General features: G+C 41.0%; 1 protein-coding gene across 1 annotated transcript; it reads left to right on the top strand.

Moving 5' to 3' along the window:
• Positions 1-15,716: 15,716 nt before the first annotated feature.
• LOC149840467 (uncharacterized) lies at positions 15,717-16,151 on the top strand. The gene has a single exon (XM_090005078.1). The coding sequence runs from the start codon at positions 15,717-15,719 to the stop codon at positions 16,149-16,151; it is 435 nt and encodes a 144-aa protein (XP_089861204.1).
• Positions 16,152-22,406: the final 6,255 nt, after the last annotated feature.

Here is a 22,406-nt window from a genome sequence, read left to right as displayed (position 1 = left end):
AATATTTTATCATTTCACTTCGCAAGAAACATAAAAAATAGGCATTGTGCCATACAAGGATGTGTTTGTTGAAACACATAAACTTAAGACCACGGGAGAGTTTGTATCAGAGAAGGCGAGAACGACAACGGTATATATTTATTGTATTAATCATCATTATAATATACAAGTTATCATAAATATTATAATTCTTAATTATTAATGCATACTGTAAACATTATTTTGTAGGAGGCATATGAGCAACAGATAGTAGAGCGATATGACGATGACTCTATTCAGCATCCATCATTTGATCCAACAGCATGGGTGACTGCAGCAGATGAACCAAAAAAGGGTCGTGTGTTCGAGTTTGAGAGTAATATGAACACCTCACCAGTCGTTGCTTCCGCCAGTCACGGCTCACAGACTTCTCCTGTCGACATCAACTCCAAGCATCCTATTTTTTCCGGTGATGATATACGCCAGATCGTTAAGAACACAATGCGTGACTACTTCCATAAAACAATTGTCGACGTTCTCTGACATGAGTTCAACAGTTTTTTGCAGAACATGAGAACTTCGATTGCAGGTGCCTCTCAAGTATAAAAGTTTCATGTGATATATTGCATGTTGTTAGATTTCATATAACTTTGATTGTCTTAACTTAGGTGCATTCAATATAATTTATTTCAGCATATTTTGTTTATCAATACTGACCTTTTATATAATATTTCAGTATAATATTTTTACTGCCTTTGAACACATATGAGCACGATAGAATTACATATACAGTTTTTTTACTGCCTTAGAACACATATGAGCATGATAGAATCACATATACATTTTTTTTACTACCTTAGAACAAATATGAGCATGATAGAATCACATATACAGTTTTTTACTACCTTTGAACACATATGAGCATGATAGAATCACAAAAACAGTTTTTTTACTGCCTTTAGAATACTTATGAGCATGATTGAATCACATATAAAGTTTTTTAACTGCCTTAGAACACATATGAGCATGGTAGAATCACATATACATTTTTTTGCCTGCCTTAGAACACATATGAGCATGATAGAATCACATATACATTTTTTTTACTATCTTAGAGCACATATGAGCATGATAAAATCACATATATAGTTTTTTGACTGCCTTAGAACACATATTAGCATGATAGAATTACATATACAGTTTTTTTGACTACCTTAGAGCACATATGAGCATGATATAATCACATATACAGTTTTTTGTCTGCCTTAGAACACATATGAGTATGATAGAATCACATATACAGTTTTTTGACTGCCTTGGAGCACATATAAGCATGATAGAATCACATATACAGTTTTTTTACTGCCTTTGAACACATATGAGCATGATAGAATCACCAAAACAGTTTTTTGCCTATCTTAGAACACATATGAGCATGATAGAATCACATATATAGTTTTTTTACTGCTTTAGAGCATATATGAGCATGATAGATTTACATATAAAGCTTTTGTTACTGCCTTAGAACACATATAAGCATGATATAAACACATATTCAGTTTTTTGCCTGCCTTAGAACACATATGAGCATGATAGAATCACATATACAGTTTTTTGACTACCTTAGAACACATATGAGCATGGTAGAATCACATATAGAGTATTTTTTATTGCCTTAGAACACATATGAGCATGATATAATCACATATATAGTTTTTTGTCTGCCTTAGAACACATATAAGCATAATAGAATCACATATAAAGTTTTTTGACTGCCTTAGAGCATATATGAGCATGATAAAATCACATATATAGTTTTTTTGACTTCCTTACAACACATATGAGCATGATGAAATCACATATACAATTTTTTGACTACCTTAGAGCACATATAAGCATGATATAATCACATATACAGTTTTTTGCCTGCCTTAGAATACATATGAGCATGATAGAATATCATATACAGTTTTTTTACTGCCTTAAAACACATATGAGCATGATAGAATCACATATACAATTTTTTTACTGCCTTTGAACACATATGAGCATGATAGAATCACAAAAACAGTTTTTTGCCTGCCTTAGAACATATATGAGCATGATAGAATCACATTTAAAGTTTTTTTACTGCCTTAGAGCACATATTAGTATGATAGAATCACATATAAAGTTTTTTTGACAGTCTTAGAACACATATGAGCATGAAACAATCACATATTCAGTTATTTGCCTGCCTTAGAACACATATGAGCATGATAAAATCACATATACAGTTTTTTTACTGCCTTAAAGCACATATGAGCATGGTAGAATCACATATAGAGTTTTTTTTATTGCCTTAGAACACATATGAGCATGATATAATCATATATATAGCTTTTTGTCTGCCTTAGAACATATATGAGCATGATAGAATCACGTATAAAGTTTTTTTACTGCCTTAGAGCACATATGAGCATGATAGAATCACATATACAGTTTTTTTGACTACCTTACAACACATATGACCATGATATAATTACATATACAGTTTTTTGCCTACCTTAGAACACATATGAGCATGATAAAATCATATATAAAGTTTTTTTACTGCCTTAGAATACATATGAGCATGGTAAAATCACATATAGAGTTTTTTTTACTGCCTTAGAATACATATGAGCATGATATAATCACATATATAGTTTTTTGTCTGCCTTACAACACATATGAGCATGATAGAATCACATATAAAGTTTTTTTACTGCCTTACAACACATATCGGCATGATATAATCACATATACAGTTTTTTTCCTGCCTTACAATACATATAAGCATGATGGAATCACATATAAAGTTTTTTTACTGCCTTAGAACACATATGAGCATGGTAGAATCACATATAGAGTTTTTTTGACTGCCTTAGAACATATATGAGCGTGATATAATTAAATATATAGTTTTTTGTCTGCCTTAGAACACATATGAGCATAATAGAATCACATATAAAGTTTATTGACTGCCTTAGAGCACATATGAGCATGATAGAATCACATATACAGTTTTTTTTACTGCCTTACAACACATATGAGCATAATATAATCACATATACAGTTTTTTGCCTGTCTTAGAACACATATGCGCATGATAGAATCACATATAAAGTTTTTTTACTACTTTAGAACATATATGGGCATGGTAGAATCACATATAGAGTTTTTTTACTGCCGTAGAACACATATGAGCATGATATAGTTACATATATAGGTTTTTGTCTGCCTTAGAACACATATGAGCATGATAAAATCACATATAAAGTTTTTTTATTGCCTTAGAGCACATATGAGCATGATAGAATCACATATATAGTTTTTTTTACTGCCTTAGAGCACATATGAGCATGATTGAAACACATATAAGTTTTTTTTACTGCCTTAATAACACGTATGAGCATGATAGAATCACATATATAGTTTTTTCACTGCCTTAGAACACATATGAGCATGATAGAATCACATATACAATTTTTTTACTTCCTTAGAGCACATATGAGGATGATAGAATCACATATAGAGTATAATTTATTTCAATATATTTTGTTTATGAATACTGACCTTTCTTTTCTTATGTAGGTTGCTGGCGATAATCAGTGTAGTGGAGCTGAAGGGACTGATCAAGACAATGAACAAGAGGATGCACAAAATCTTGGCGATGTTTAAATTCATGTGTTGAATTTGTTCTACCTGCTTTTTGTTTCAAAAATGTAAATGTTAAATTGTAAATAATTAGAAGTTTCGAATTTTAAAGTGGATTGATTAATTGTTTTAGTTTTCTTTTATATGTATTTTGATGTGTACTTTGTTTTTTATTCACAGAAAATATAAATTGTACAGGAAATATAAATGGTATCACGAGAAATTTTTCTCGATATTTAATTTTCAAATATTTTTTTTTATTTTTTTTCTTGTTTGCGACGGATTAGCGACGGATATATCGGCCGCTAATTAATACCAGCATTGAATGTAGCAATGGATTAGTGACGAATATAAATACACCGCCAAACCAAAGTCGTCGTATAGTAACGACGACCTTGTGACGGATGTTGGCATTCGTTATTCCGTTGCAACTTAGCGACGAAAATGACGACAGATATAGTTAATCGCTACTTAGCGAAGGAATGGGCGACAAATATATTTCGTCGCGAGTTAGCGTCGAAAATTCGTGATGAAAGATGTCCGTCGTTAATCTACCGTTAATCTGTCGATAAGTTGTTTAACGACGGATTAGGGGCAAATTAGCGACGAATTTAGGTCATCACTAATCCACAGGTTTCTTGTAGTGATACATAAAAATAATAATTAAAATATGTTGAACATGATCTAACACTTAGGCTTTGCTTTTGGAGCCAAGACAAGTGTGCATCAATCACCATAAATTCACCTATATACATGTCTCCATAGAGTATCATTGAGTTGAAAGCACTATCATATACTGTCACCCGTTTGCATAGTTTCAAGGGGCATTTGCATGTCACAGAATGGGGTAGCGCAACACCCCCTTTTGTGGATTCCGCTATCATGAAAATAAATCAGACCTCCACTGAAACCGTTTTTGCGGAAAACCCACCTCCAGCATGTAAAATGGCATGTCCGTAAATGATTTTCCTTCAAAACACAGGTTTCCACTGTGGGCCCTACGGAAACTTACACCCACCGTAGCGTTTCTGTGGAAAGCAAACCACTTTCCGTGATAGACAAACACTCCCTAACGTCTAAGACATATTCACGACTCGCATAATGTTGGGCATGTACTTAGGATGGCAGATCGGGTGTAATTACATTGCACACTTTAGTGTACAGCTGCACCTAGTCTACCTTCCATCTTTTGTTGGACCCCACATGACAGGTTGTACCAAAGAGATAAAGGGAAATCAGGTGCAAAATGTGGAATGTGATTACACTTGTACCCTAAAATTGCTGATTTCCACACTGCCGACATTTATCTCCTTTGTTAACATGGCTTTTTGAACCAAGCAGGTTATATGTTACCCCCCCAAACAGGGCATCTCATGCTCGGGGGTCCCAAAAAGCACCACGTATTTAAGCATGTGCGTCTCGTATCCCCATATTTGTCAACATTAATTAGCGTTGGAGTTTGATGCGATTGCAAAGACTTAAGTACCCTCTCCTCCATTAGTGCCAAAAAAAATGACGATTCTACAAAAGGAGTGGTTGTAAAGACTTAAGTGCCCCGAAGATGATTATTTAAGACCCAGTCTCTGCACTGCAGGATTATCTGAGAAAGAAATTTTCCCTGGAGGAGGCCATGAACATCAACTCTCTCACTCTCTCTCCCTTCTCTTTCTGCTTCTGTGCACATCCAGCAGAAGATCCTACATTGCTCCATCAAGCATCGACTGACCTGCACATTGACTGTTGTGGAGCCTGATTCAGAGTTTTTACCCTTACAGGAGGAGGGTTTGGGGGCTCCTCCTAGCGTGGGTACCATCATTCAACTAAATGAGTTGTGGATCCTGATTCAAAGTTTTTACCCTTACAGGAGAGGGGTCTGGGGGCTCCTCCCAGCGTGGGTAGCATCATTCAACTTGAAGAGTTGTGGAGCCTGATTCAGAGTTTTTACCCTTACAGAAGAGGGGTCTGAGGGCTCCTCCCAGCGTGGGTAGCATTATTCAACCTGATGAGTTGTGGAGCTTGATTCAGAGTTTTTTCCCTTAGAGGAGGAGGGTTTAGGGGCTCCTCCCAGCGTGGATAGCATCATTCAACTTGATGAATTGTGGAGCTTGATTCAGAGTTTTTGCCCTTACAGAAGGGGGGTTTGGGGTTCTTCCCAGCGTGGGTAGCATCGTTGAACTTGATGAGTTGTGGAGCTTGATTCATAGTTTTTGCCCTTACAGCGATTTGTAGTGTTTTTGGGTCTCCAACAAGTCTCACAGCGATTTATAGTGTTATCCGATCTTTCAACAACGATTTGTAGTATTGTCGGGCCTTTCTACAGCGATTTATAGTGTTTTCAGGTCTCTAACGAGCCCAACAACGATTTATAATGTTATCAGGTCTTCCAACAATGATTTGTAGTGTTTTTGGGTCTCCAACAAGCCCCACAGCGATTTATAGTGTTATATGGTCTTCCAACAACGATTTGTAGTGTCTTCTGCAATTCACTATAGCGATTTGTAGTATTTTTGGGTTGCACAACACATAATAATAGGGGTCTGATTTTTAGTTAAAATAGGGAATGAAATGATCATAGAAATCACTGAAAATTTACAAGAATAAACTGGACTCAATAACGAAGACACTACTTTTTACGAATTTAGAATATGACCTCCGATTAGGGAGATATGACCCTGACAAGTTGGTCCTAATTCGAATAGCAATTTACAGCGATTTGCGTACTGAATAACACTACAAATCGCTATAGTGATTTGCGGAAGACACTATAAATCGCTATAGTGAGATCCAACAACACTATAAATCGTTGTGGGGCTTCATGGAGACCCAAAAATACTACAAATCGCTATAGTGATTTGCGGAAGATATTACAAATCATTGTTGGAAGACCGAATAACACTATAAATCGTTGTGGGGCTGGTTGGAGACTCGAAAACACTACAAATCGTTATAGGAAGGCCCAACAATACTACAAATTGTTGTTGGAAGGCCGGATAACACTATAAATCGTTGTTGGGCTCGTTGGAGACCCGAAAATACTACAAACCGTGAATCATCGGGGGAGAACATACACCACCCTCTACTGTCTGAAGAGGTTATATGTTACCCCTCCGAACAGGGCATCTCATGCTCGGACCCCCGCTCGCTGACCGCGCAGCGGGACCCGCGCCGGGGGGGGAGCCCCCGAACCCCCCTTCTGTAAGGGCAAAAACTCTAAATCAGGCTTCACAACTCATCAAGTTGAATGATGCTACCCACGTTGGGAGGAGCCCCCAAACCCCCTTCTGTAAGGGCAAAAACTATGAATCAGGCTCCACAACTCATCAAGTTGAACGATGCTACAGTCAGTATGCAGCACCGATAGTTTGTACACAATGCAGAAATCACAATCAAGAAACCAAAAGAATTTGTCTATCTTGTCCAATTCAGTGACTAAACGTCATTATCTTTGAATTGCATGAAACCAATCACATGGGGTGTTTGATTTTGACCATTAATCTCTTGAATGGATGTTATAAGGACAATATTTTTAAATGAATATTAAAATAACCAATTTTGATCCATTATTAACCATGTTATGCAAAATTTAATTAAAAAAATTGTAGTACAGGATGAAAGAAACATGCATAGCTTTGACCAAAAATAGTTGGTCCAAAGTTTATCCAAATTTGCTTGTAAGTCTGCTTGGACCCATCACATTGACATGTCAAGCTAGAGTAAGGGTACGTTTGGTTGTGTTTTTGAAAAGTGAAAATACCGCTTCAAAGAGATTCACTTTCAAAATTTTATGAGATCTCATGAGAAAGTAAATCTCACACAAATGAGATTCACTTTCTAAATCACATTTTTAGGATTATGCTTTTTTTATGAAGCTTGCTTATCAAGTTATAAGCCAAAAAAAAAGGTACTCTTCAAATGAGAATCCCTTTCTAAATCTTATGTGATTCCAAATTACAGGAGATTTAACAGAACCAAGTATTTTTCTTCCTGGTGATATTTGAGTCTTTTCTCCTAAAGGGATCTGGAGCATTTCTTTGCAATGATATCTTTTCCTTTTCTGCTATGTTGAGATTGTCATTACTATTAGGGATTCCAAGGTTGAAAATCTGTATCTGCAGCAGCATCCAAGGATTAATTTCACTGCCACTAAGATTTTGAGTGTTTTATTTTAGTACTCTAATATTCAAGAACCAAAGATAGCTCACAATTGACCGCATGGGCTTGCCCACATGGTATCAAGCTCATATATAGGGAGGCCTCCCCTGACTTCAAGTTTGAGTTCCCGTCTAGACGCCCCTTTCTGCAAGGCAAAGCAAGAGGCTCTCTCAAGGTCGAGAAGGGCACCTATAGATTTTTATACTATCACAGTCATCAGGACAGCGACCTTAAGTACTATAGGCTAAGACCAGTGCGCTGTCAGAACTCGGAATTCGGGTGCATGTAATAAATGAGAAAAAAAAAAGATAGCTTAGACTTTGTTGCATTCAAATTCAACCTTGGCAATCCAATGCTGGCATGGATACATCCATGCACAGAGCACAAGACAACCTGTATTACCTAATTAATTTGCCCTTCTCATGAGAAAGCCAAATGGTTTGCTTGCAATGGATGGCAATAGATAAGAGCAGAGTTTTTCAATCAAGCATGACTGTGCATAATTATCATGACTCATTGTGTGCTTTGATAGCAAAACAAATTGTACACCTTGCAAGGATCTTTGGCTTTCATTAGAAGTAATAAATAACATGTCTACTTGTTTTATCCATAGTTAGTTTTTGTAAAGTTAATGGATTCCTTTGTTTTGTGCTCCACTGTCAAATGATTCTCAACTCACCAATTTTGACATTAAAACAAAAGAATAAATATATGGTGCATAGCTCTGAGTTGATATCTTGTTCACAAGAATGTGTGGCTGTTTAACATTATTTTTATTGACAATGGTGGTTGGGATTTGAAAATTTCTTCAATAAAGATATGTATTTCTAAGTGCAGCATCAACTTTTGTGCTGATTTTTCAAATGTTATTATTACAAAGTGGGACCCCACACACTACAAGAAGGTAAGGGGCCATGCCAATCCGTGACGTGTTATATAGGCTGTGCTTCTTGTTATCTTTTGATGGATTTTTATGGCCTTAGGCATGGCATCATGGTGATTTTGGTTATTCCACTTACAACAAAACTAAACTGAAATCTGATTCAATATGTGGCAGTATTTGTCGAGGATCTTCGAAACCGAGTGCGCTTTATCTGTGTAATAAATGAAAAATATGGAGAATATTTAATATCCCTTCTGCAACTGAATAATTTGTTCATGGAAGTTGTTATTGTTGGTATTTGCCATTGTTTTCTGTGCCTTTTAACTGCAAATCAATGCTGTCGTACTAATGTGCGGCCAAGATTCTCAATAATTCAGTTTGGATTGGACCATTCAGGCTGCATATCCAAAGTACAAATCTAAGTTTCAGCAAGAAAGCCAAGAAATTATTGCAGAGAAAAAAAATAAATTTAAAAAATAGTTGAAACTTGACCAATGGAAGCTTGAGGGACCTAAAAAATGCTCAGTGCTTTATTCGATCTATCAATATTGTGATATATGGATAGTTTGTATCTTTCCTTAACGCTCAGTGCTTTCATGCTCTTTGACGGTTCGGGAGCAGTGGTGTTGCTAAAACACTGCATCGGGAATGAAATTGGCAGCCCAACATCACATTTCAATGTCATTCACAAGGAGGTGATTTTGGCAAAATCCATCCTCGACACCATATTGTGGCAACACATGAAAATGGTGTTTCCATCCCAATGCAAGGCTCTCAAACAAGTATAAATATGTACTGTCATTATGATATATGCAAAAGTAAACATATAGATGCGCATAATTATCCATAGCTGAAATATCCATAGCTGAAATATCAATTTTGATTTTTCATGAGCTAGTGATGATTCTTTGAAGATGTAGAAGCTTTCTTGATTCTCCTGTAGGTTGTAGCTTTTCCCATCAAGCCCAATTTTGTGATGTAATAGATGTTGGATTAACCACCACGATTGACGTGGTGGTTATTCACGATGTGGATACATCCCCACATTAGGAATGATCCATCCGATAAATCAGCATACGATAAAGGGGAACGGTTATGCAAACCGTTCTCACCCTATGTTTTATAAATATAGGGTATCATGAGCGACCCTGTGACGAGGAGTACAGGTCTACTCACCGGCTGCCTGAGGAAGCCTGCGCTTGTGCTGGTTGTAGCCCGACTGAGCAGAGAACCTTCGGCAACCTCCATTTTCGGTAACCACAGTATCCAAATGGCCGGATCAGGTATGCTTCCCCTGTATTTTTGCTCTGTGTTTTCTGTCTTTACGCAAGGCCACCGCTTTTCAGGAGTCGACAAAGCCGGACAGTAGATATCCCAACAATGGGTTATGGGCCCACACCCCGTTTTCGCTGCGGGGTGTGTTTTCCGATCGTCCAGCAATGCAGGTCGTCGTGGGGCGACGCTGCAGCTGGTCGCCGACGACTGTCGCCATTGGGTGACAGGACAAAAAAAAAACAAGGAGGCTTGCCTCAAATTTTGGGAGTTTTTAATCGGGCAGGGTGCGTCGGCTGCCCGTGGCCTCCTTCTCCATCTGGGTGTTGCAGAGCCGACTCTGCTTCCACCAGCGACTATCGAGTCGTCGGAGCTCGGCAGCCGGCATCACTAGTTGGTTTTTCCCCCACCGTCGAAAGAAAGTGACTGTCGGGTCACTGACGGTGGTGGAACTCCACCGGTTACCTTACAGATCGCCGGCAATCGTGGGATTGTCAGACCGTCGGGGCCGACGGCAGCCATTCCGCTCTACGACTGGAGAAGAAAATGCAAATAGGGTTTGAAAAACCCCATTTCACGTATAAGGCTTCTTTTTAAACCATTTCGGGTCGGGTTCATTTTCTGAACCGAACCCGCCCCACCCGAATCTGATCCATAAAGTTGATTCAGATCGGATTCGGATGGGGGACCCGTTTCTATTTAGATCCCTGACCTGCATGGATTTTGGGTCCGGATCAGATCCGTGATTAGATTCAATCCATATTATCTGACCCGATCCAAGAAATTTTTTTGGATCGGATTCATTTCTCGGGTAATGGATCCAAATCCATATGACCCTGACCCATTATGTTTTTGGATTCGGATCGGGTCTGTGAGATTTGTTTTTGGATCTCTGGAACCACATCCTATCCATAAAGTCTCTTTGGATCGGGTAGCGGTTCAGACATGGATCTGATGACCCGTACCGACCCATGAAGATAAACCGGGTTGGGTCCCACTTCAGATCTTCGGGTCTTAGATCCCGAATCTGAAAACATTCTCTGGATCGGATCCTGGTAAGTCGGACCCAATTCTTTCAGTGACTGATCCAAAATCTGATTAAAACTGGATTATATGGTTTTGGATCTGTCAGTTTGACAAAACCGGATCCGGATAAACTATAACTGGGTATGAACCGGTTCAGCCAGTTCAACCTGTTTCTGAACCGATCTGGATCTCTCGAGAACCGGTTCTCAGATAACTGAGACTGGTTCACTACTGCAGAGACCGGTTTAGAGTATTACTGTAACGCTTCCCCCATCGGGGGGTACGGAAGGAGAGGGGGACGACGCCCTTTCCTCTCCCACGAAGCAGATCGTGGGAGAGGAAGCGGGCTGCCCCCTGTTAATGCAAAAGGAGGGAGTGGGTAACCGACCAACCCCCCATGGCTATAAAAGCCATGGGGGGGGGGGGGGGGGGGGGCTCCTCTCATTTTCCTGTTCGATCACCAGAGGAGCAGAGAGGGAGCATGAAGGGAGAATCGGGAGGAGTGTTGCAGCCGTCGTCGGTCGCCGTCAGGTAAGCCTCTCCCTCTCGTTGGTTGGCTAAACATGGGGGTTGCCGGCAACCTCACAGTTGCCGGTGAGTTGCAACAAAATAGGGTCAGGGAGAACCATGTCCCTGCCTTGCAATAGAAGGAGAACGCCAGAGGGGTTTCCCCTCTGTTGTTGCTTCTCATTGGTTGTCTAAACACGGGGGTCGCCGGCAACCTCACAGTTGCCGGTGAGTTGCAGCAAAACAGGGACAGGGAGAACTCTATCCTTGCATTTCAATAGAAGAAGGAGAGTGATAGAGGGATTTTCCCTCTGCTGTTGTCACCCACTGGTGATGAAAACGGGGAAGGGAGAACCGCCTGCCGCAAGAAGGCAGGAGGTTTGGCCGCTGCCCTCATCACCGCAGGCATCGGCCTATCTGCAGAGGTTGCAGCAGTTCGACAACAATGATGTTGTCAGAACTGTTGCAGAGAGAAAAAATATATATATGCAGGGCCTGCAGACCGAGTCACCCACACTGCTCGGTTCGGGCATGACTCAGGCTGAGCCAGGTCAGCGCAAACTGAGCCATGAGTGCTTTGGCAGACCGACTAGGTCTGGACAGACCTAGTCGGGGTCTATTTTCTTGGTAACTCAGTCTGGGTGTGTCCAGACCAAGCCAAACGAAAGAAAAAAAACCGAGTCAGGAGGTGCGTGTTGTGACAGACCGTCTCGGTCTATTCAGATCGAGTCGAGTCTGAATTAATTAGCAGATCGAGTCGGATTTGTAATGGTATACCGTTTCGGCCCAGACTAAAGGTGGACCCAATATGGGGTCAGACCGACTAAGTCTAGACCGAGACAAATCGGATGCGTGTGCGATTGATTCATCGAGTACGGTGGAAAAATCGAAGTAGCGAAGACTCGATTTTTCCATTACAAATTGGATTCGGGTTTGGATCTCAGTTTGGACCCAAAACTCAAGTTGGATTCGATTAGACGACCTGATTTAGATCGAGACAAACCCTTTTCAAGCAGGTTTGGATCAAGAATACCGAATCCATGATCCAAATCATAGTTGAGTTGAAGACCTAAGTGGTCAAATTTTATTATGGATGTGGATCTTAAAGTAGCATGAAGTAAAGATGACTTAGAAGTCATTGAAAGAGCAAAAAGACCATTTTGCCCTTGATACGCTTACAAAGCATACATGGCATAACTAAGTGCCCCGAAGTCAGATCCATGTGATTCTCGAATCCATGGATTCTACTGCTTGGGTAGAGTCTATTAGTAGGGGATGTGTGAACAAACTCTGAAAGAATGGAGTCAGAGTTTGACAATTAAGTTTAAGGGTGTTTTGGTAATTTTGATAATATGAGGTATTCGTTGTTTTCAGATCAAGTGTTGCAATTGGAATTTAAGCGTTCCAGGTAAGTGAACATTTGCAAATTTCTCCTTAGTTGATTAAAACACATGCTAATTAGTTTAGGCATCTTTATATATGATTTCATGTGCTTCAAGTATGATAGTTTTGTTTATTGTAAAGAGACTCTGTTTTGCATGCCTAGGAATCTTTAAAGTTCAAGTGTGATGCTTAAACCTGATCATGCATATTTTCTGAGTTATGAAATAAAAGTGGCATGACATGATTGCATGTATGAGATTGATGTGTTATGTGAAAATTGAGGGTAGAGTTCCAGATTCAAAGGATAGGTATTACCTTGGAAAATGTCACGCTTATGCCTTGGGAGGGGCATTGTAAGTGTCGTGAATTAATCTGTGGTGGGTTGTCATCCTTAATAGTTTAGACATGTAAACATGTGTTAAAACGTAGTTAGTGGATATACATTGATGATTGTATAACGCACTGACTCCAAGATGTGAAGGTTGAGTAAAAGTTGTGTATAGGATGACTACCCTGTGTATAATGGGAACTCTACTAGGAGGCATGGTTTGGGGCAATGTGGAGGTGTGTACCTCTTGAGCAACCTGAGAATATCTCAGACGTTTCTAGGTGACCCTTAGGGGTTAAAACATTGCCCACTAGACACATGTAGGAGGTAGCATGAACCACAAAACCTTGGGGGCAGGTATAGCTCCTTGAGACACCTTGGGGGCAGGTATAGCCACCCTGGGTCTTCGGCTAGCTATCGTTTGAGTCTCTTCGCTCCCGGCTTGCAACCGGCGAGCTGCTGCAGCACCTGTGCCCGCAGTCTGGGTCGGTTTGGACTACGTTGTTTGTGAGTGGTTCATAAGTCTGGCCAACATTGTAGACTCTGAGTTGTCTACATGGGTTGCTACGCCCGATGAGGCTATGTCCAAAATAGCCGATTAGAGTAGAAGAGGTGTTTGAAAATGATAATAGAGATACGGTAAAGGGGGTAAAACTCATAACTAACATGTGTGCATAAGTAGCAAACTAAACAAAGACTAGGAGCTTAGAGCTCACTACAGTTGCAATGGTCGTGTCTATTTGTAAATGAAATCTTACTAGGTTGTAGACTCACCCCATTCTTTTGGTTGCAACTGTAGGTTCAGGGACTGTTGCCATCACTCACAGGACTTAGTACGACTCTGCCACATCAGCCATATCAAAAGTATGGTTTTCCTTTACTTTTATTCTGCTTTTGTCTTTGGATGGTTATGGTATTGTAAATGGATGTATGGACCTTCAAGTATTGAATAATAAAAAAAAATTTCTGGCACGATTTTGAGCTATTGTTTTGAGATTATTGAGTAATTTCTCTCTGGGAACTAACGTCCACGAACCCGGGCTCGAGAGACCCCGGATCGGGTCGTTACAAGTGGTATCAGAGCTAAGTTTCAATAAGAAAAATTGGATTGTAGAGGAAGAATTTTGTTTGAATTTGAATTAAGTTGAAGGTCCTAAAAGAACAATAATTACAACCATCCAAAGAAATATGTGGCAAAAGAGTCATAGAAAGGTCTTGAACTTATGAGTGCCTCTTGTTAGTAGGAATGGATACTAACAATGATAGTGGCAACGAGAGCGACCGTAGAGGCGGTAGGAGCTTTGGGAGGCAGAGGCATCCTGAAGTGATCCAGACTGATCAGATGGTTGTTGTCCTTTCGCTCTTCGTGACGGCCATGATTGACGTCACTAGGGCAATGAGGAGTATGACACCTCCCGTTCTTTCTCCAGCCCCAGTTTCAGTCATAATCAACAACTGGGGGTACAATGATCGAGAGCTAGAAGTAGTACCACCCCAACCATCCGTTGGAGAATCGCCAGGGTCACGAGGACGTCCTCCATATAGGCACGTCCGAAGAGGTTCACTGGAAAATCGAGGTGGTAGGGGAGCTGCAGCATGTTGCTTGGGCTGCGGCACGTCTCGTTTCGGCCAATATAGGGCAGGACCAAGCAATGTTACCAGTAGCGGGAGAAGTCAGAAGTAAGCCAGTGCATCCGGTCATGAGGGTGTTCAAGGGTCGATGGTGCAACAAGGTAGGGGCACTAATGACATGGAGAATGAACAAATAAGAGAATCAGTGCAACTGCTTCGAGGAATGGCCTTACTGAGGAGAGGCAGGAGACATATGAATAGGCACACATACTTACATGCTCTTAACAACATGGCAGTGCCGACACCAGTTAGGGTTCCTTCAGACTCCGAGGAAGAAGAAGAACCTACTTACACCCCTCGTACCCCGACACCTTAGTGCTTGTTTTTGTTTAAATCATGTAATAAAGGCCTATGGTTGCCTAGTGATAGCAGTAAGTAGCAGGTTGTATTACGGAAGAACCCGTGAAAAGTTGTAAAAATATTGTTTTTATTAGTAAATAGTAAGTTCTTACGACAAATGTGCAAACTTGTGTGGAAGCAAACGTAAACTTTAGTAATCACTTTATTCATATTTGCAGTATGAGGACTCGTCAGGGAACATCGTACCAGTCAAGAGGTTCTCAAGTAAGTAAGAGACAAGCAGGCCCTTCTCAAGCAAGGCATGTGAGTGAGGGCTCTGCAAGGAGAAGTGTTGCAAGCCTCATTGGTCATGTGTCTCCACACACATCAGATAGTCTCCCTCCAAGGAGCATGGGAGCATAAGGTGGAGGTGTTTCACCAGTTTCACCTCGACACGAACGTGCTACAGTTGGTAGTGGTGTGCCTCCCGGCTATACCACAGAAAGAATTTTGTATGAGCTATTACAAAATTCACTACATCAAAGTCAAAACCAAGTAGCATCAGGAAGCAATTCTTGGGCTGAGAAGTTCAAGAATATGAGAGTGCCCACATTCGACGGAACTCCTGGAGGAGTAGCATCAGAGAAATGGATGATGCAAGCGGAGAAAGCACTGGATGTGATACAGTGCCCAGAGGACCAGAAAGCATGGGTCGCGGCATTAAACTTAATTGAGGATGCTGAGTACTGGTGGCGATCCATCAGAGATGTCCTGGGAAGTGGAGAGTTTGTTTCCTGGATTACCTTTAGGAACAAGTTCTACAGACAATTCTTTCCCAGGATCGAGAGGATGGAGAAAGAAGAAGAATTTAGAAAGCTCAAACAGGGAAGTATGAGTCTAGTAGCCTACACCGCAAAGTTCAATTCATTATCCAGATTTGTGAAGGCTTTAGTATCTACTGAGAAGCAAAAATGCAAGCTATATGAGCGCGGATTAAAACCTGAAATTCTGAGGATGGTGGGACCTCTGTAAATTTGTAGGTTCGACAGGTTGGTGGAGATGGCATCTCGGTACGAGTTTTGGGATACTCAAACAACAAAATCGAAGATACAAGAGAAACCTAAGCAAGTACAACAAGGACAAACTAGTTCGTCGTCCAGAAGGTTTTTCAAGAAGAGGCAAGGCAACGACAGATCTTCGAAGCCACAGGAGGGAAGCAGTGCAGAAAACAACAATAAGCAACAGGGGAAGAAGCCGGAACAACCAGAAGCTAAGAAACCTCGATATCGAGGAGCGCCTTCCAAGGGCAACAACTGTAGGACTTGCGGCTTCAAGCATGAAGGTCGTTGTGATGAAAAGAATATTAAATGCTACAATTGCGATCAAATGGGACACATTGCAAAGAAATGTCCCCAGCCAGTACAGGGAGAAGGAGCAAAACCCAGGGAGAAACCAGTTGCTCCAGGACGAGTTTATGCAGCGACTCTGCAGGAAGCCTTGACTAGCCCTGACGTGGTGGAAGGTACACTCCAAATTTCTGGTGTTAGTGCACATGTTCTATTTGATTCAGGTGCTACACATAGTTTCATCACCCCTATTTTTGCTGCACTATTACCTGTTTTACCAGTACCTCTAAAAATAAAGTATCAAGTAGAGACACCGATAGGAAAATCGGTGTATATAGATAAAGTCATCCAAGGATATATGATACAAGTCGAAGAACGTCTATTGTCGATAGACCTTCTAATACTGGACTTTAAGGGAGTGGACGTTATCTTGGGCATGGATTGGTTATCTAACCATCATGCAATGATTAATTATCGAGGAAAAAGTGTCAGTTTTCAACACCCTGGAACCTCAACTATCACCTTTCAAGGCGTTAGAAAACTTGCAAAATCGACAATCATCTCATGTCTTCAAGCCAACCGGTATCTACAGAAGGGCTGGATTGGGTACTTGGCTTATATGAAGACTGAGGATGACGATAAACTTTCAGTCACAGAGGTAGAGATTGTACGGGAATTCATGGATGTTTTTCCGAAAGAACTTTCAGGACTAACACCAGATAGGAAAGTCGAATTCCAGATAGATCTAGCTCCAGGTACAACGCCCATTTCTATTCCTTCATAAAGGATGGGACCTGCCTAACTTAAAGAACTCAAGGATCAACTACAGGAGTTATTGGATATCGGATTTATCCGACCATCGGTATCACCTTGGGGCGCACCGATCTTGTTCGTGAAAAAGAAAGATGGGTCATTGCGTATGTGTATCGACTATAGAAAATTAAATGTGGTGACAATAAAGAACAAGTATCATCTGCCAAGGATAGATGATCTATTTGATCAACTTCAAGGTGCAGCCTATTTTTCTAAGTTGGATCTACATTCTGGATATCATCAGCTAAAGATTCGGGAAGAAAATGTTGCCAAGACAACATTTCGTTCAAGATATGGTCATTATGAATTCCTAGTCATGCCTTTTGGATTGACGAATGCACCTGCTGCATTCATGGATTTAATGAACAGAGTATTCAAACCATTCTTGGATAAGTTTGTAGTGGTGTTTGTGAATGACATCCTCATATATTCGGCCAGTAAGGAACAATATGCAGAACATTTGAGAATCGTTTTGCAAATACTTAGAGATCAGAAGCTATATGCTAAGTTCTCTAAGTGTGCGTTCTAGCTTGATCAGGTGTCATTTTTGGGACATATTATCAGTAAAGAGAGAGTGATGGTGGACCCAGCAAAAGTTGAAGCGGTAACCAACTGGCCTACACCCAAGAATGCCACAGAAATTTGAAGTTTTCTTGGGTTAGCTGGTTACTACAGACGCTTTGTAGAAGGATTTTCTATATTGGCAGCTCCCATGACTAAGCTGACAAAGAAAGAAATGAAGTTCGAGTGGAATGAGAAGTGCGAGAAAAGCTTTCAAGAAATCAAGAAGCGATTGACCACTGCACCAGTGTTAGTTTTGCCTTCTGGCACTGGAGGTTTTACCGTTTATAGCGATGCATCACATAAAGGATTGGGTTGCGTTCTAATGCAACATGGCAGGGTTATCGCATATGCCTCAAGACAACTAAAGGTGCATGAGATAAATCATCCAACTCATGACCTAGAATTGGCTGCAGTAGTATTCACACTCAAAATATGGCGACATTACTTATATGGAGAACAATTTGAGGTATTCACTGATCATCAAAGTTTAAAATATTTGTTCTCTCAAAAGGAATTGAATATGAGACAGAGATGATGACTAAAATTATTAAAAGATTACGATTTTGAGCTGAAGTATTACCTAAGAAAAGCTAATGTAGTAGCTGACACACTCAGTCGAAAAGCAGAATCAGTCACAAGACTATCCATATCAAGTCTGCTGGTGAGCATTGTAGAACAAAAAGCAGAAGTACAATGTCTTTCGGGTCGGCTGATGTTTGTCCAGACAACCTTAGGGTCAGAAATTTGTGACAAAATCAAAGAAAAGCAACTCTTAGTTCAAGAGTTAGAAAGAATCAGGTCAACAACAAACGATGGTGAAGATCCAAATTTCAAAGTAGACGATCAAGGCATGCTGAGATTTCGAGAGCGGGTATGTATTCCTAAGGATGAGGAACTTAGGAAATAATTGCTTGCAGAGGCACATCATTCAAAGTATTTCATTCACCCTGGAAGTACAAAGATGTACAGAGATTTGAAGAATAATTTCTGGTGGAATGGAATGAAGAGAGATATTGCTGAGTATGTTAGTAAGTGTCTGATATGTCAGCAAGTAAAGATTGAACATCAGAGGTCGGGTGGCCTATTGCAACCACTACCTATTCCTGTATGGAAGTGGGCAGATATAACGATGGATTTTGTTATAGGATTTCCTAAGACCAGAGAGGGAATGAATGAGATTTGAGTAATTGTTGATAGACTGACCAAGTCTGCACATTTTCTCGCGTGCAAGACAACGTGTTCCTTTGAACAATTAGCTCGTCTTTTCATAAAAGAGATAGTGAGATTGCACGGAGTGCCAGACTCCATTGTTTTTTATAGAGATTCAAAATTTACCTCCAAGTTTTGGCAAAGCTTTCGAGAAGCAATGGGAACTCAGTTGAAAATAAGCACAAGCTCAGAAACAAGGTTGTCCCAACGGTCCTAGTGAGATGGAAGCATCACAGTAAAGATGAAGCTACATGGGAGAATGAGGCAGATATGCATGCACAATTTCCCCAATTATTTTCGAGAAAGATTCGGGACAAATCTTTTTATAAGGAGGGTGGAATTATAACGCTCCCCCCATCGGGGGGGGTTACGAAAGGAGAGGGGGACAACGCCCCTTCTTCTCCCACGAAGCAGATCGTGGGAGAGGAAGCAGGCTGTTCCCAGTTAATGCAAAAGGAGGGAGGGGGTAACCGACCAACCCCCCATGGCTATAAAAGCCATGGGGGGGGGGGGGCTCCTCTCATTTCCCTGTTCGATCACCAGAGGAGCAGAGAGGGAGCGTAAAGGGAGAATCAGGAGGAGTGTTTTAGTTGTCGTCGGTGGCCGTCAAGTAAGCCTCTCCCTCTCGTTGGTTGGCTAAACATGGGGGTCATCGGCAACCTCACAGTTGCCGGTGAGTTGCAACAAAATAGGGACAGGGAGAACACTGTCCCTGCCATGCAATAGAAGGAGAACGACAGAGGGGTTTCCCCTCTCTTGTTACCTCTTGTTGGTTGTCGAAACACGGGGGTCGTCGGCAACCTCACAGTTGCCGACGAGTTGCAGCAAAACAGGGACAGGGAGAACCCTGTCCCTGCATTTCAATAGAAGAAGGAGAGTGATAGAGGGATTTTCCCTCTGCTGTTGTCACCCATTGATGACAAAAACGGGGAAGGGAGGACTGCCTGCCGCAAGGAGGTAGGAGGTCTGGCCGCTGCCCTCATCACCGCAGGCATCAGCCCATCTGCAGAGGTTGCAACAGTTCGATAACAATGATGTTGCCGGAACCGTTGCAGAGAGAAAAAAATATATATATGTGCAGGGCCTGCAGACCGAGTCACCCACACTGCTCGGTTTGGGCATGACTCGGGCTGAGCCAGGTCAGCGCAAATTGAGCCATGAGTGCTTTGACAGACCGACTAGGTCTGGACAGACCTAGTCAGGGTCTGTTTTCTTGGAAACTCAGTCTGGGCGTGTCCAGACCAAGCCAAACAAAAGAAAAAAAACTGAGTCAGGAGGTGCGTGTTGTGACAGACCGTCTCGGTCTATTCGGACCGAGTCAAGTTCGAATTAATTAGCAGATCGAGTCGGGTTTGTAATGGTAGACCGTTTCAGCCCAGACTAAAGGTGGACCCAATATGGGTCAGACCGACTAAGTCTAGACCAAGACAAATCGGATGCGTGTGCGATTGATTCATCGAGTACGGTGGAAAAATCGAAGTAGCGAAGACTCGATTTTTCCATTATAAATTAGATTCGGGTTTGGATCTCAGTTTGGACCCAAAACTCAAGTTGGATTCGATTAGACGACCTGATTTAGATCGAGACAAACCCTTTTCAAGCAGGTTTGGATCAAGAATACCGAATCCATGATCCAAATCATAGTTGAGTTGAGGACCTAAGTGGTCAAACTCTATTATGGATGTGGATCTTAAAGTAACATGAAGTAAAGATGACTTAGAAGTCATTGAAAGAGCAAAAAGACCATTTTGCCCTTGATACGCCTACAAAGCATACAAGGCATAACTAAGTGCCCCGAAGTCAGATCCATGTGATTCTCGAATCCATGGATTCTACTGCTTGGGTAGAGTCTATTAGTAGGGGATGTGTGAACAAACTCTGAAAGAATGGAGTCAGAGTTTGACAATTAAGTTTAAGGGTGTTTTGGTAATTTTGATGATACGAGGTATTCGTTATTTTCAGATCAAGGGTTGCAATTGGAATTTAAGTGTTTCAGGTAAGTGAACATTTGCAAATTCCTCCTTAGTTGATTAAAACGCATGCTAATTAGTTTAGGCATCTTTATATATGATTTTATGTGCTTCAAGTATGATAGTTTTGTTTATTGTAAAGAGACTCTGTTTTGCATGCCTAAGAATCTATAAAGTTCAAGTGTGATGCTTAAACCTGATCATGCATATTTTCTGAGATATGAAATAAAAGTGGCATGACATGATTGCATGTATGAGATTGATGTGTTATGTGAAAATTGAGGGTAGAGTTTCAGATTCTCAGGGTAGGTATTACCTTGGAAAATGTCACGCTTATGCCTTGGGAGGGGCATTGTAAGTGTCTTGAATTAATCTGTGGTGGGTTGTCATCCTTAACAGTTTAGACATGTAAACATGTGTTAAAAAGTAGTTAGTGGATATACATTGAGGATTGTATAACGCACTGACTCCAAGATGTGAAGGTTGAGTAAAAGTTGTGTATAGGATGACTACCCTGTGTATAATGGGAACTCTACTAGGAGGCATGGTTTGGGGCAATGTGGAGGTGTGTACCTCTTGAGCAACCTGGGAATATCTCAGACGTTTCTAGGTGACCCTTAGGGGTTAAAACATTGCCCACTAGACACATGTAGGAGGTAGCATGAACCACAAAACCTTGGGGGCAGGTTTAGCTCCTTGAGACACCTTGGGGGCAAGTATAGCCACCCTGGCTCTTCAGCTAGCTACCGTTTGAGTCTCTTCGCTCCCGGCTTGCAACCGGCGAGCTGCTGCAGCACCTGTGTCTGTAGTCTGGGCAGGTTTGGACTACGTTGTTGTGAGTGGTTCATAAGTCTGTCCAACATTGTAGACTCTAAGTTGTCTACATGGGTTGCTACGCCCGAGGAGGTTATGTCCGGAATAGCCGATTAGAGTAGAAGAGGTGTTTGAAAATGATAATAGAGATGTGGTTAAGAGGGTAAAACTTATAACTAACATGTGTGCATAAGTAGCAAACTAAACAAAGACTAGGAGCTTAGAGCTCACTACAGTTGCAACGATCATGTCTATTTGTAAATGAAATCTTACTGGGTTGTAGACTCACCCCCTTCTTTTGGTTGCAACTGTAGGTTCAGGGACTGTTGCCATCACTCACAGGACTTAGTACGACTCTGCCACATCAGCCACATCAAAAGTATGATTTTCCTTTACTTTTATTCTGCTTTTGTCTTTGGATGGTTATGGTATTGTAAATGGATGTATGGACCTTCAAGTATTGAATAAAAAAAAAATTTCTGGCACGATTTTGAGCTATTTTTTTTAGATTATTGAGTAATTTCCCTCTGGGAACTAACGTCCACGAACCCGGGCTCGAGAGGCCCCGGATC

Source organism: Nuphar pumila, chromosome 4, assembly GCF_984573655.1.
Source record: "Nuphar pumila chromosome 4, dmNupPumi1.hap1.1, whole genome shotgun sequence".
NCBI lineage: Eukaryota > Viridiplantae > Streptophyta > Magnoliopsida > Nymphaeales > Nymphaeaceae > Nuphar > Nuphar pumila.
Note: the sequence above shows the minus strand (reverse complement) of the source record. Positions and strands in the feature narration are given on the sequence as shown.